At 35.4% G+C, this 13780-nt stretch overlaps 1 protein-coding gene across 1 annotated transcript; it reads right to left on the bottom strand.

Moving 5' to 3' along the window:
• Window positions 1-4259: 4259 nt before the first annotated feature.
• LOC132751656 (uncharacterized) lies at window positions 4260-9627 on the bottom strand. The gene is made up of 2 exons (XM_060741869.1): window positions 8589-9627; window positions 4260-7476 (listed from the first exon to the last, which is right to left on the bottom strand). Exons 1-2 carry the CDS (start codon window positions 9567-9569, stop codon window positions 5899-5901), a joined length of 2559 nt encoding a protein of 852 aa, XP_060597852.1. The 5' UTR covers window positions 9570-9627; the 3' UTR covers window positions 4260-5898.
• Window positions 9628-13780: the final 4153 nt, after the last annotated feature.

The following is a 13780-nucleotide window of genomic DNA, read 5'->3' as shown; positions in this document are numbered from 1 at the left end:
TGGTGTACTGAAATGGCAATATTATTGAGATATTTGCTCATTTGTGGCCCTTGTATGATATAATAGTCCTCATTAATGGCCCTTGTATAAAATACTCTGCATGATTGCTCCTTGGATAAAATATTAGTCGGCTGTATTGTTCATCAAATAAAATATTTGCCCTCAATGTCGATCCTTAGATAAAATGATGATCCTGGTTATCAGTCCTTGTCTAATTATTGGTCTTGGATAAAATGTTTATCCTCATTTTTGGTTGTCTCATTAGTCCTCAGATAAACTAATGGTGTTAAATATTGTTCTTTGGATAAAATGATGTTGGTCCTCAGATAGAGCATATTTTCAAATAAAGTTATTTGTTTCTAGGTTAGCTTCTAGTACTTGTGATGATGTATGGAGTGCCAGATATGTATATTTCCTGTGTGTAGTGTAATAGGGTTAGAGTGTGTAAATTATTTTGAATGTATGTAGTGCATTTTGATCAAAGACACATTATTGTTCCTATATTGAAATCTTGTTATTTTAATGGGAAACCTTCATTAAAGGGATATTCCATGTCATGATGTGACGAAAATAAGATCAGTAAAACCCGAGATACAGATGTTGATAAGTGTTTTATTTATTGTATTCGTTATTTTGGATAATTATATACAGTAAAACCTTTGTAGAGCAACAACCTGTGGGAGACCAAAAAATACAGTTGTGGCTGAGAGGTGTTGCCCTACAGAAGTAAAATTTAGTCTTTCTTTGTGAAAATATGATACTGTTGTTGTAAAGAGGTGGTCGCTGCAGAGGTGGATGCTTGACAGAGAGGTGAAGTAAACAATTTAAATTCATTGTGAAGTCTTACTTTCTTCAAAATATGAAACTGTTTTAGCTCACCTGTCACAAAGTGACAGGGTGAGCTTTTGTGATCGCTTTTCGTCCGGCGTCCGTCCGTCGTCCGTCCGTAAACTTTTACTTTAAATGACATCTCCTCATAAACCACTAAGCCAATTTCATACAAACTTCACAGGAATGTTCCTTTGGTGGTCACCTTTAAAAATTGTTCAAAGAATTTAATTCCATAACTCTGGTTGCCATAGCAACCGAAAGAAAAAACTTTAAATATCTTCTTTTAAAAAACCATAAGAGCTAGAGCTTAGATATTTGGCATGAAACATCTTCTAGTGAGTGTCTACCAAGTTTCTTCAAATAAAAGCCCTTGGGTCAAAATTGGCCCCGCCACGGGGGATCATTGATTTTCCCTATATGCATAAAGTAAAAACTTAAAAAATCTTCTTTTAAAGAACCCAAAGAGCTAATGCTAAGATATTTAGCATGAAACATGTTCTAATGGGTGTCTACCAAGTTTGTTCAAATAAAAGCCCTGGGGTCAAAATTGGCCCCGCCCCGGGGGGTCATTGATTTTCCCTAAATGCATATAGTAAAAACTTAAAAAATTTACTTTTAAAGAACTCAAAGAGCTATGGCTAAGATATTGTGCATGAAACATGTTCTAATAGGTGTCTACCAAGTTTGTTCAAATAAAAGCCCTGGGGTCAAAATTGGCCCCGCCCCAGGGGGTCATTGATTTTCCCTACATGCATATAGTAAAAACTTAAAAATTCTTCTTTTAAAGAACCAAAAGAGTTAGAGCTAAGATATTTAGCATGAAACATGTTCTAATAAGTGTCTACCAAGTTTGTTCAAATAAAAGCCCTGGGGTCAAAATTGGCCCCGCCCCGGGGGTCATTGATTTTCCTTATATGTGTATAGCAAAAACTTAAAAAATCTTCTTTGAAAAAACCCAAATAGCTAGAGTTAAGATATTAAGCATGAAACATCTTTTAGTGAGTGTCTACAAAGTTTGTTCAAATAAAAGACCTGGGGTCAAAATTGGCCCCGCCCCGGGGGTCATTGATTATCTTTTTATGTGTATAGCAAAAACTTAAAATCTTCTTTGAAAAAACCCAAATAGCTAGAGTTTAGATATTAAGCATGAAACATCTTCTAGTAAGTGTCTACAAAGTTTGTTCAAATAAAAGCCCTGGGGTCAAAACTGGCCCCGCCCCAGGGGTGTCATTGTTTTTAACTATATGTGTAAAGTAAAAACTTTAAAAAAAATCTTCTTTTAAAAAGCCCAATGAGCAAGAGCTTAGATGTTTAGCATGAAACATCTTCTTATGGGTGTCTACCAAGTTTGTGCAAATAAAAGCCCTTGGGTTAAATTGGCCCTGCAACGTTGGGGGGGGGGGGGCGGGGGGTTGGGGGGCCTATATACAGGTGAGCGACCTCAGGGCCATCATGGCCCTCTTGTTGAAAAAAGTGGTTGCTCTACAGTGGACTTCTTTACAGAGGTTTTACTGTAAATCTAGATTAAGTATCAATTTGTATATTACTTGTTTACTGCCTCTTCACTAAAGTTGTGATTTATTATGCTCAAGATTATTACAATCATTAACATACATGTTTTGATGCCATTCTTTATATAGCAGGGAATTAAGTTTATTCACAAGCCAAAATTTTCAAAAATATTTCCTGATAAGCTTAGAGATTGAGGTTTAATGAAGCACTAACTCTGGTAATTAAATTTAAGCAGAGGGGAATAAAAAAGAATCCTTTTTCATTATTTTTATTTTTTCTTAAAAAAATACTACAATTTTCATCTTAAGAAGATTGATGGTTAATTATTATTGTTATATTCCAATTGAAATATTTTTCCCCAAATTGATTATTCCTAATTATACAAGGGAAAATAATGTTGAATGTAGAGACTTGCATATTTGTGTATTTTGACATAGCAAGGTCACACACTATATATAGTCTATAATAATATTTGGTAATACAATATACATAATTGTTACAAAGTAGTCATCTTTATTTAACCATAGTCCTGGAATTGTGTGGCTTAGAATTAACTGTAATTCTAGGGGTTTTGTTTTCACATTAAAATAATAGTTGGGAATATACTCTTCAATAACAAGTACATCAGTGTTTAGAGTATAAATTTACCATTTGTCTTGTAGGGTAATGATATTTTACAAGGATGTATGTTCCTCTCAAAGTCTAAGTCCTGACAATTTTGAAGGGGTTGAGGTGAAATTATAAAGGGTTGGGGTGAAATTATAAAGGTTGGGGTGAAATTATAAAGGGTTGGGGTGAAATTATAAAGGGTTGGGGTGAAATTATAAAGGGTTTTTGGCGGAGTTATAAATGAGTTGTTAAGTTATAAATGACTTGTGCGTTAGTGATTGGTTATTTGTTTACCATGAATTTATACCTATACACAAAGTCTATATAGTCCTATGTAATATTTTGATTTCTACATTCTTAATAAAAAATCATTTTTGACAGATTTTGTATTTTACATTATATGTGACACCCTGTGAAGTCTACCTTTTGCAATTATAGTTGGAAGCACTTGTTTCTATAATAATTGTAAACTGCTATATTAGCAATGTTTCCCTTTCAAATATATGAGGGGGCAAATGGCAGCCATTACAAAAAAACAACCATCTGTAGGGAGTGGGGGTGGCAAATATCCGTTTACAGCTATATTATTTAATGTTTAATTTATTAAATCTGATGAATTTCATATGCTCCTGGGCATATAGTAATTGAACCATCTGTCTGTCGAGGTAAACCTAAAACTGATTAGTTGGATATAAGATATAGTATGTCTAAGTTCTACCTGTAGCAGTGGCTTCATAAGTTATACACTTATCAATAAAAAATACCGTACACTATCGTGGCAAGTGACATTACTATGACTTCCATTCTCCCCAAGTTATTGCCCGTTTAAGCACTTTGAAAATTGACATGGTTAACTAAACTGGCAATGTGGATCTATCTTAAGTTCTAACTGTACTTATGGCTTCACAATTACTTATACAAAGTACATGAAATTGCCATGTTATAAACTATGTCATCCATTTTTTCCAGTTATATAGGAAATAGTTCTTGGACTTGAGTGCAATATTGCATGTTATGGGATTACAACACTTAACTATCTGAGAAAAATGGATGGCACAGTTTAATACTTGGCAATATCATGTTCTTTGTATATTATTAAATAAGTGTTTAAATTTAAAGAACAAACCGTTAGTACAGATTGAAATTAAGATACATACCCAACTTGCAAGTTTAGGTACCCATATCCATTTTCAAAGGTTAAAAATGGCTCAGATGCCAAAAAAAAATGTAAAAACAATTTTATTACGAATTTTACACACAAGCCTAAAAACATATTAGCATATTATTACGAATTTAAAATACAAAAATTGGAAAGTAACCACTTTATTACCAATTTCACATATACATGTAATACACACAGATATACACACAGAATTATCTTTTCAAAATAAGTGTATAAAGTCAGATTAATGCTTATTCAAGTGATTTTCACCCTCAAAAGTTATGTACATGCTCTTATATGAAGTACGAGCGCATTTTTAACAAATAAAAACAAAGTATAACATCAATAAATCACATTTAAGGAAAGGCAAACATAGAACAGAACCATTTATCTACAGTATGTATGCATTATTATGCATTATTCACAACATATATTTAAACACAAAACACACGAAAAGTTAATCTACCTTTTACGGGGCATTAACATTTGCAAAACAAAAGGGCTCAATTTAAAGCCCGAGCCGGCAGGGCGAACACCCACAAATGTTATTATTATGACACAACTGGCTCAAACCAAGGCCACCGTCATGATTTGCTCGTGCGCTCTTTGCACCAATACCTTGTGGTTTCATTTTGTGAATTATTCGTATATATGTGTGCAGTTTTTTTTATAAATCTGCCATAAGGAAAAGATTACCAATGATGCTGCAGCTAAATCAAAGTGAAATCAGAACTCACGCTTAAGCCATGTTTGTTTATACAAATTTATTTTAGTTCGATTGTGTTGGAAGCTATAAGCTTATTGAAACAATCCATTCTTGGAACCAACCCGTACTAAGCAATGAATGTAAAGTTTCTTGCTCAAGGAAACAACGGCTTGCCCCTGACAGGGTTTGAACCCACGCGGTCAGCAATCCTTAGATTACTAGTCCGGTGCGTTAACCACTCGGCCACGCCGCCACTTAGCCATGTTAGAATGTGAGCATAATGAATATCAGTTTGCAAGACATTTGAAAGTTGCACGATCGACAATGACATGACTGTTCGACACATGAACATTGCTGATAGGCCACATTCAGGTACGCTTGTGTGATAGGTCACATTCTGGTACGAGTCGTGTGACAAACATTAATTAGAGAGGATAAATTACAGACGTTAACGTCATTTACGTGACAAATGTTTGAAGGGAGAATAAAATTACGTTTGAGATCATTTGTAAAAATAAACACATTGTCTCGCGGTACGTTTTCGCTTGCCCCGTGGCTAGTTTTAGCTAGAAAAATAAACACATTGTTCAGCGGTACGTTTTCGCTTGTAAAAATAAACAAATTGTTCCGCGGTGCGTTTTCGCTTGTAAAAACAAACACATTGTCCTGCTCTACTTTTTTGCTTGTTAAAATAGACATTGTCCCGTGGTGTGTTTTCGTTTGTAAAATTAAACACATTGTCCCGTGGTGAGTTTAAGCAAGTAAAATAAACAAATTGCATCGTGGTACGTTTTCGCACATTGTCTCGCGTTGAGTTTTTGCTTATAAAAATAAACACATTGTCCCGGGTGGAGTTTTTGCTTGTAAGAAATAGATGCCTCGCGACATACTGTTGCTTGTGAATATTGTTGACCTTTGTACCTTGACGACAAATGTTCAAAAATAAAAAAAAACAACCCAATAAAATCAAAACATGCCATTCCAAATGCATTTTTGTAAAAACAAATGTATTTGCCATGTTTGTTCCGTTTTCTACAAATCAGATTTTTTTTGTTTGTTTTTTTTTTTAAATATATATTTAGCCATGCTTATAGGTAGAAGTCATCGTTGAGATTGCCCTGTCATCTGTGTCCCTTTTTAACAATGATTTTAGCGACCGTTTGTTAGCGACAAATGCGAAAAACAGAAACAAACCTTGCGGAGCGTTAAGTAGAAGAAAGATATAGTCCAATGCATCAACGTTTAGAAAAAAACTGGCAAAGCCGAACAACCAGGTACCGCCAGTCAGGGTGGAGAGCCTGGCGTAAATATGAACGAAATTTCGGTTGTCGTTGTCGCTCTGTATCTTTGGGACGTTTCTTAGCTGTGCCATCACGACAATAAAGAGAATAATATTGATGACAACTATAGCGGCCACCGGCAACGCGAACGCGTACGCGATCATAGACCTATCGTTTATATAACACGTGGCGCCGCCGTATCCAATATCAATCCCTTTGCTTCGATTTAAGGCCGCGATAATATTGGCAATCACCAGAATCAACGAGGCTGAAAAGCTGTACAAGAAATAAATAAATGTTGTTTTAGAGGTGTTGTAAAAGGTCTGCCTAATCTGACTTAATCTGAAAACGCGGACCATATGAATACAGCAAATGTTCATCCAGAAGATCAGAAAAAGCCAGGAAAAATGTATGAAAATACCGATAATTTTACAAGCTTCCTTTGATATGATACAAGGATCTCCACTTTGAAATAACACTTGTGCTACTACCAATGCTATACACAAGATTATGTTATTAATACCGGGCTGTGTGTGCTTCAGTCTCTTGAATCTTAGGTAAAAGAAGAGTGTTACAAGGGCGAACGCTAGAGATAAACTGATACATATTAGCGATAAGATGGACTGAAAGGAAACTTTTTCATCACAAAAATTATACTCAATAAACGGGCTCATAACGTCCTTGTATGTCTGGATACACATAAAGAGGTGTGAGATTTCATTATGTTCACCTTGAAGAACAACACTATACGTGTTGATGGCGGCATTTAAGATTGCGATGGTGACAACTTGCTGCTCTCGTTCTATATAATAAATACTTCTGTTTAATCTAACGAAGGGGCAAGCATATAAAAGATCAAGATAAATATGTGGAAACCTTTGCTGGTAATCATCTTTGAAGACGAGTTTCGTATGTCCTGGAGTTGGGTCGTATAATGAAGGATTTAATCCATTTTCATAAGCAAGTAGGACCATCGTGTAATTCACAAGATTACCTGACACAAATGTCTCCATTGATACGTCTTTAACTGACAGCATATAATCAATAATATCGGTTTTAGACGGAGGAAATACATCACAAGTTACGCGAACATCAATGATAAAATGTGTAATATTTTCACTGGTTTCGTTAGAAGAGTTTATTTTTGCTTTGATCTCGAGATAAACGCTTGAAGCTGCGCCAATTTTCTCCGTCAGCCAATCTCGAAAAGTTTCTTCAATCTTGTTAACGACGGTATCAGATAACTGTATTATGTCTGAAGGTATCAACTTTAGAACCAGTACATATGTTATTCCGCCTATGTATTCAGTATGATAAACACATTTGCCGTCTTGAAGTATTTTGGGAAATTTGCACATGATTTCATAGCAGATTTTCTGTAAAAAAATCAAATAAAAACTAAGATATCGATAAAATAATTAACGAAATAAGTTTTTATGATGTGACAGATGGAATTAAAACCAGGGAAAATACATTAACATTTATATTTCTAATGATAATTTGACACTTAACACGTTACTTTGCTTGTTTGATAAACATAAACTGTACTTTAGTTGAGTAAACAAACTAAAAATATACTCGCATTTTCTCATTTGGTCATTGCATTTGCAGGAAAAAGTACAGTACATTATATTTACATATGTTTTAGAAACCGAAAGTACAAATTGTACATATACCGCTTGACAATATTTGGGATTTACATTTCTAGTTATTGACAATGGAAATTCTGTAACTGATTCAGATTGTCACATATATTTTTTCATAGTTATCCAAAATTGACTATATTTTCCGTTGGATGTAAAAATAAATACAGCCGTGAAATAAAGCATTACTATTAACATAAAGTCACGTGGTTTAGTTTGCTTTATTAATTCCGGGAATATTATGAATAATTGTCAAGGTGTTCTAACTGTTATGTCCGAGGTCCGTATCTAGAATGCTTTAGAGTCACACCAAATAGACCCAGTTACAAAGATTAAGGCTTAATTGCGAATATTTTCAATAAATACAAGCACAAATTAAAATAGATTGATAAACGCTACGTATATCTGATTTTTTTTAATAAATTAAGCATGAAATATTTTTAGGGTTAAAAGACAATTAATTGTATACGTTGGTCGGCCGCTACTCACATTTATACATGTAAACTTGGTGTGATAAAACATCATTATATATGTGTCATGTCTTTGCATTGTAAATAAACATATTAAATATTCATATTTAATAAAACTTTTAAACTTTGTCTCTAAACCTTGAATCGATATACATTTATATAATACATTTTGTGTGTTCAATAAAAATATTTTACCTACCTACCTCACTACCCTACCCAAACTAACATGGGTCTCGATGGAGGGAAAACAAAAAATAGGACTAACTTAGTTTCGAACAACGGGGTAATAACAAAATCCTAAACTCAAACCCTTATAGTTGAATATAATATATAGTTTTCAAATGCACACAATATCGATAGAAACTAAGTTTGTACCTTTACTGGATCGTGTATTTTGTTAGGCCCACATACGTCTGGCGTCGGCTTGATATCTTTCACTTTCAAGAGGTCGGAGAAGTTGACAATGTGGTCGTTAACTTTACACACTGATGGCGAAACAGTATCCCCTGTGTTGCATAAGTAGCAGAATACATTGTTGTAGTTTAAATTGAAAATTCTAGTGTATGATAAGCACGCCATCTCAAGCAATGGCTCATATGTTTTCCAAAGTCCGGTTACATTACACTCTTTTATAACCAGCGGACAATGCATGCCATCTAAAACCATAGGAAACGGCCTTTCAAATAATACGTTGCATTCCTTTGTTTCAAATACTTCGTGAAAGCTATTTGGTGGTCCTGATGTACCTTTAAATTTGAAGCACTCGGTTCTTGCTCTCCAGTTTATAAAATCGGTTTCGCTTCTGTTGTAACAAAGTGCACAAAATCGGTTTTTATATGTAACCCCATTTTTCTTGTCTGTGACAGGGACAAAAGTGTCCGGTTTATCCATCAATTCTTTACTTTCACATTTATGAAATATTTCACTTCCTGCGTCAAATGACTCCGGACATCGCGTATATATCTGAACGGTCGTATTCGAATTTGGGTATAATTTACTGTATGGGCGTAATTGTGGGTACATACAAAACAGCTTAACCTTAGATTGAAAAAACGTGGGCCATTTGTCATCGGCATCTGGGCAACAAGTATCGTCTGCGATACAACTGTCTAAATCACAGCTACATCTTGTTTCACAACAGTTCCTTTTGAAGCCCTTCGATATTGCAAGCGGTATTAAAGACATATATGGTGCGGAGACTGGATCATCTGCTTTATATTTCTCAGCAAAACAATATCTGTGACCCCTGCAGAATAAACTCTCCATTCGTAGAACTTCACCTAGGTCTATCTGATTTGAATATACGTTAAATTTCTCATTGAAAATACTGCATAACACCAGTAGGATGATCTTCATCTTTGGTACTGAATATTAACTGTAGGCAGAATCTTTGAAATAATTTTATAATACCTGTTTGTATAAGTTATTTCATTTTCCAGTGAGGGAAATATGTTTTATTAAAAAAAAAAAATTTCAAAATTTTTTTTCTTTGCTTTAAGTACATTTACAGTAAATAGATCACAATCTATGTTATAGCTCTGGAATACGTAGTTATTGACGGGACGAATGATTTCAGCGTATAACTGTGAAATACGTATTATTTGTGGGGGATTAATTTTCGTGGATTTCGTGGACCAGGTTAACCATGAAATCAAGTCCCGAGTAACAAATTGTGCCCAAGACAATGTAAATTATGCACATTTACTCAATATAGCATCATAAAAGTCACGAATATACGGCACAATATTTCTTTTTACCTGACATTTAAATCCCACGAATTTACGATCCTACGAAATTGTTGTTGTTTTTTTTTGTTTGTTGTTTTTGTGTGTGTGTGTGTGTGTGTGTTGTTGTTTTTTTTTGTCGGCAAACCCGAACTGTTCTGTCCTCGAAATAATTTCACAGTAATTGATTAGAAACAAACACAGGTAACGAATGTTTATGCCATTCAAAAATGGTCCTCTTCCGTTAAGCTGATTTCATGTTGGACTATTTCAAAAGCTCGGCCGTCTATGGATCATTTGTTAATAACTCGGTCCTAAACATCAGCTTTAGTCCTTATCTTAACAGAGTCAATAAGACGTAGATCTTTACAATGACGCATCTGTTTCGTTTCTATCCGTAAATAGTGACTTTTCTTCAAAAAGGATCTGCAATCTGAAAGAATTTTTACAGTAAAATATACAAACTTGTCCGTCAGATCACTCCATATCAAAGACTTTCTTATGTTGTAAAACTATATACATGTACTATATGATGAGACCGGATTTATTTCAATACTTTAAAAATTTGCAGACATCATCCGCTGGCCGGTATCTAGATTTTGAAAGGCATCGAAATTTCCTATTTTGCATTTCGGCTGGTGTATGTGTTAAAAATAAAATGGACTAATAACCAAAGTAAGAACGTATTTTCATAAATGTAACATTTTATCAAACTTGTTCAATGAATGTATTACCGAACGTAACACATGCACTGCACAGTTCTAAATTTAGCTTGGGTAAAACCTGAAAGCTTTAAAGACTGCCATTTAAAGACTGTCATTTACATTAATTCTCACATTGTTTCTTTTTAAGAAAATGTAACCATGTAAATCAAATTTACACGTACAGGATATTTTTCAGATTGTCAATTTCATCATATGAAGGCATTAATTAAACACAGATTTATTTATAAGGGTTATTTCTTTTAATACGGATTTCAGCACACTATTAAACATATAACACGGACATAATAATGATACTAAAATATCATAAATCAACTTCCATACATGTGTCAAAGAAATATCAGTTTTCATAGATGTTCAATGAATTTTCAATGAAAGGAAAAGGGAAGCGGAACTCGGACATTGCTCTAATTGTTTTATTTTGTTTAAAACACAAAAAACAACAACAACAACAACAAAAAAACAACAACACGTTTCTCTGATGTCAAAGTAAGAAAAAGGTTGTACTAAATTGATAAGTGCGTTATGTCAAGTTCAGTTCTCAAAATATACATCCTTGGTATCGGGCCAACCACACTGCGTTGCAATCGAATCTACGGCCGTCTGCGTTGTAATCATTCAATCAAATGCAATGCGTAGACAACGTACAATACGTCGACAGCCGTACTCGTATGACGGTCGGTAAGTACTTATCTAATTTTAACATATCCAAACTGTGTTCGAGTAAATCAATGTTATGAATTAACAGTGAACATCTAAAGGAGCCCGCTAACAATTTTCTGGTCCTGTGCAAGCTTTAATTTACGTGAATTTTGATTGAATTTTTGTTTGTTTTTTGTTTTGTTTTTGTTTTCGGTTTTACGTCACATCGACACAGTATAGGTCATATCGCGACGCTCCAGCTTAACTGGTGGAGGAAGACCTCAGGTCCGTACATTATTTCAGGCACGAATGAGTAGAACCACCGATGTTCCGTAAGCTAGCTAGATAGCTTCCTCACATGAAAGAATCCAAAAACCCTGTCGGAATTTGAACCCACAGCGGTGAGGGGCAAGTGGTTTGATGTCAACGACCTTAACCACTCGGTCATTGACGCCCCTGATTGAAAATAACAGCACTTTCCGATGAGATGCGGCATTTACAAAATAACATAAAAACTTACGTTTTCTCATGATAATAAATCATTTTAAGATACGATTCGTAAACGTCAACATTTTGTCATTAAATATTCCAAACCATTCCTTCAAAATAAAGGTATAGGGTATTTAAGATTGAATGTCTGCTAAATTTGAATAACGACATCAACCGTTCGCCTGTACTTGATGATAACATCGACATCCATGCACTAATCAGCAAGAATGAATAACGCTAAAACCCGTTCAACGAAACAGATTTTAGGGCTTTTGTGCTATAGTAACCAGGATAGAGTAAACTTTTTTTGTTCACTTAAAATATACATTAATTCATGATCTTTTCTAATGGACCTCATGCTTACGAAATCCATCTGCAATTCAGTAATTTTTAAATTGTCCGCCATATAAAATGTTTTTTAAGCATATCAATTATTTTAAAGTATGTTTTTTTTTTTGTCAATTCCTTAATAAGCAGGCAATAACAATTTCCCTTGTTTTGTGAAATATCATGCATACGGTGCGATGTCGTTTATTTAGGGTCGTGTTGTAGATATTCGCACGTGTTTTAACCAAATTAGGCGAATGTTGAGTCCCCTCGTCAAACTGAAAATAATTCGCAATTAATTGCACCGTTTGTGTGTAATAAGTTGGAAGAGTACTTTCCAGAAAAAAACATTAAAACATAAAGTAAAATCCAGTCATGAACATACATACATAATTATATCATAGTAATTCATGTTCCTTTTTTTTTTATTTTATTGTGTGCCAACTATATAATTACAGGTATATTTGATGTTATAAAGCATTATAAACATGAATGAACACGCTTGGAATTATCGATAGCACTAGAAATGAGAATCTTATAGCGAGAGCTGTTGTGTTCTTCGTTGAACCCTTATTTCTATTTTATTTTGTGCAAACCATATATTTAAAAGGTATTTCTTCGAACACGCTATCCTCCCGAGTGAGAACTCGCGTAAATCCATGACATTACCGACAACTATAGTGGCTGATTTGGTACGCTTTTGTGTGTCCAGTTGGCGCTAGTGACAACACGACAAAGCTCCAAACGACGCAATGTCGGACTTTCGTCTTGTCGTCCTGTCGCTAGCGACAACACGACAAAGCGCCAAACGGGGCCCTGTTGTCTTGTCTCTAGCGTGGCACGCCAAATGGTGCGTTGTCGTGCGGTGCGTTCTCGCGATGTCGCCCTGTCGCTTGGCTTATAAGCCAATCCTTCAATTTGAACCGAGCGATAATGTGACAGGAGACAGGACGACAAGACAACAGCACGACCAACCGCTTTCGCACCCCTACTAAACAGTGGCTCTTTCTAAGGTGTTCCGTTTGGACAATCGTGATTTTTTATTTCGTCCTTACCCGCGATGCACGATGGTACGATGGTGAAAACGCGCTTTCATCATCGTACCATATCGCGTTTTCACCATCGTTTCATCGCGCTTTCACCGTCGTACCCTCGCGTTTTCACCATTGTACTATCGCGCTTTCACCATCGTGTCATCGCGCTGTCACCATCGTACCATCGTGTCATCGCGCTTTCACCATCGTACCTTCGCGTTTTCGTCATAGTACCGTCGCGCTTTCGCCATCGTACCATCGCGTTTATATTATCGTGCAATCACGTTTTCACCATTGTACCATCGAGCCATCGTGTTTTCACCATCGTACCATCGCATTTTCATCATCGTACCATCGCCTTTTCACCATCGTGTCATCGCACTTTCACCATCGTACCATCGCGGTTTCACCATCGTACCATCGCGCTTTCACCATCGTACCATTGCGTTTTCATTATCGTGTCAGCGCGTTTTTACCATCGTACCATCGCGTTTTCACCATTGTACCATCACGTTTTCACCATTGTACCATCGCGCCATCGTGTTTATACCATCGTACCATCGCGTTTTTACCATTGTACTATCACGTTTTCACCATTGTACCATCGCGCCATCGCGTTTTTACCATCG

This window comes from Ruditapes philippinarum, unplaced genomic scaffold, assembly GCF_026571515.1.
Source record: "Ruditapes philippinarum isolate M1 unplaced genomic scaffold, ASM2657151v2 ctg904_1_1_1_1, whole genome shotgun sequence".
NCBI classification, from domain to species: Eukaryota; Metazoa; Mollusca; class Bivalvia; order Venerida; family Veneridae; genus Ruditapes; species Ruditapes philippinarum.
This window is presented reverse-complemented; position numbering and strand designations above follow the sequence as displayed.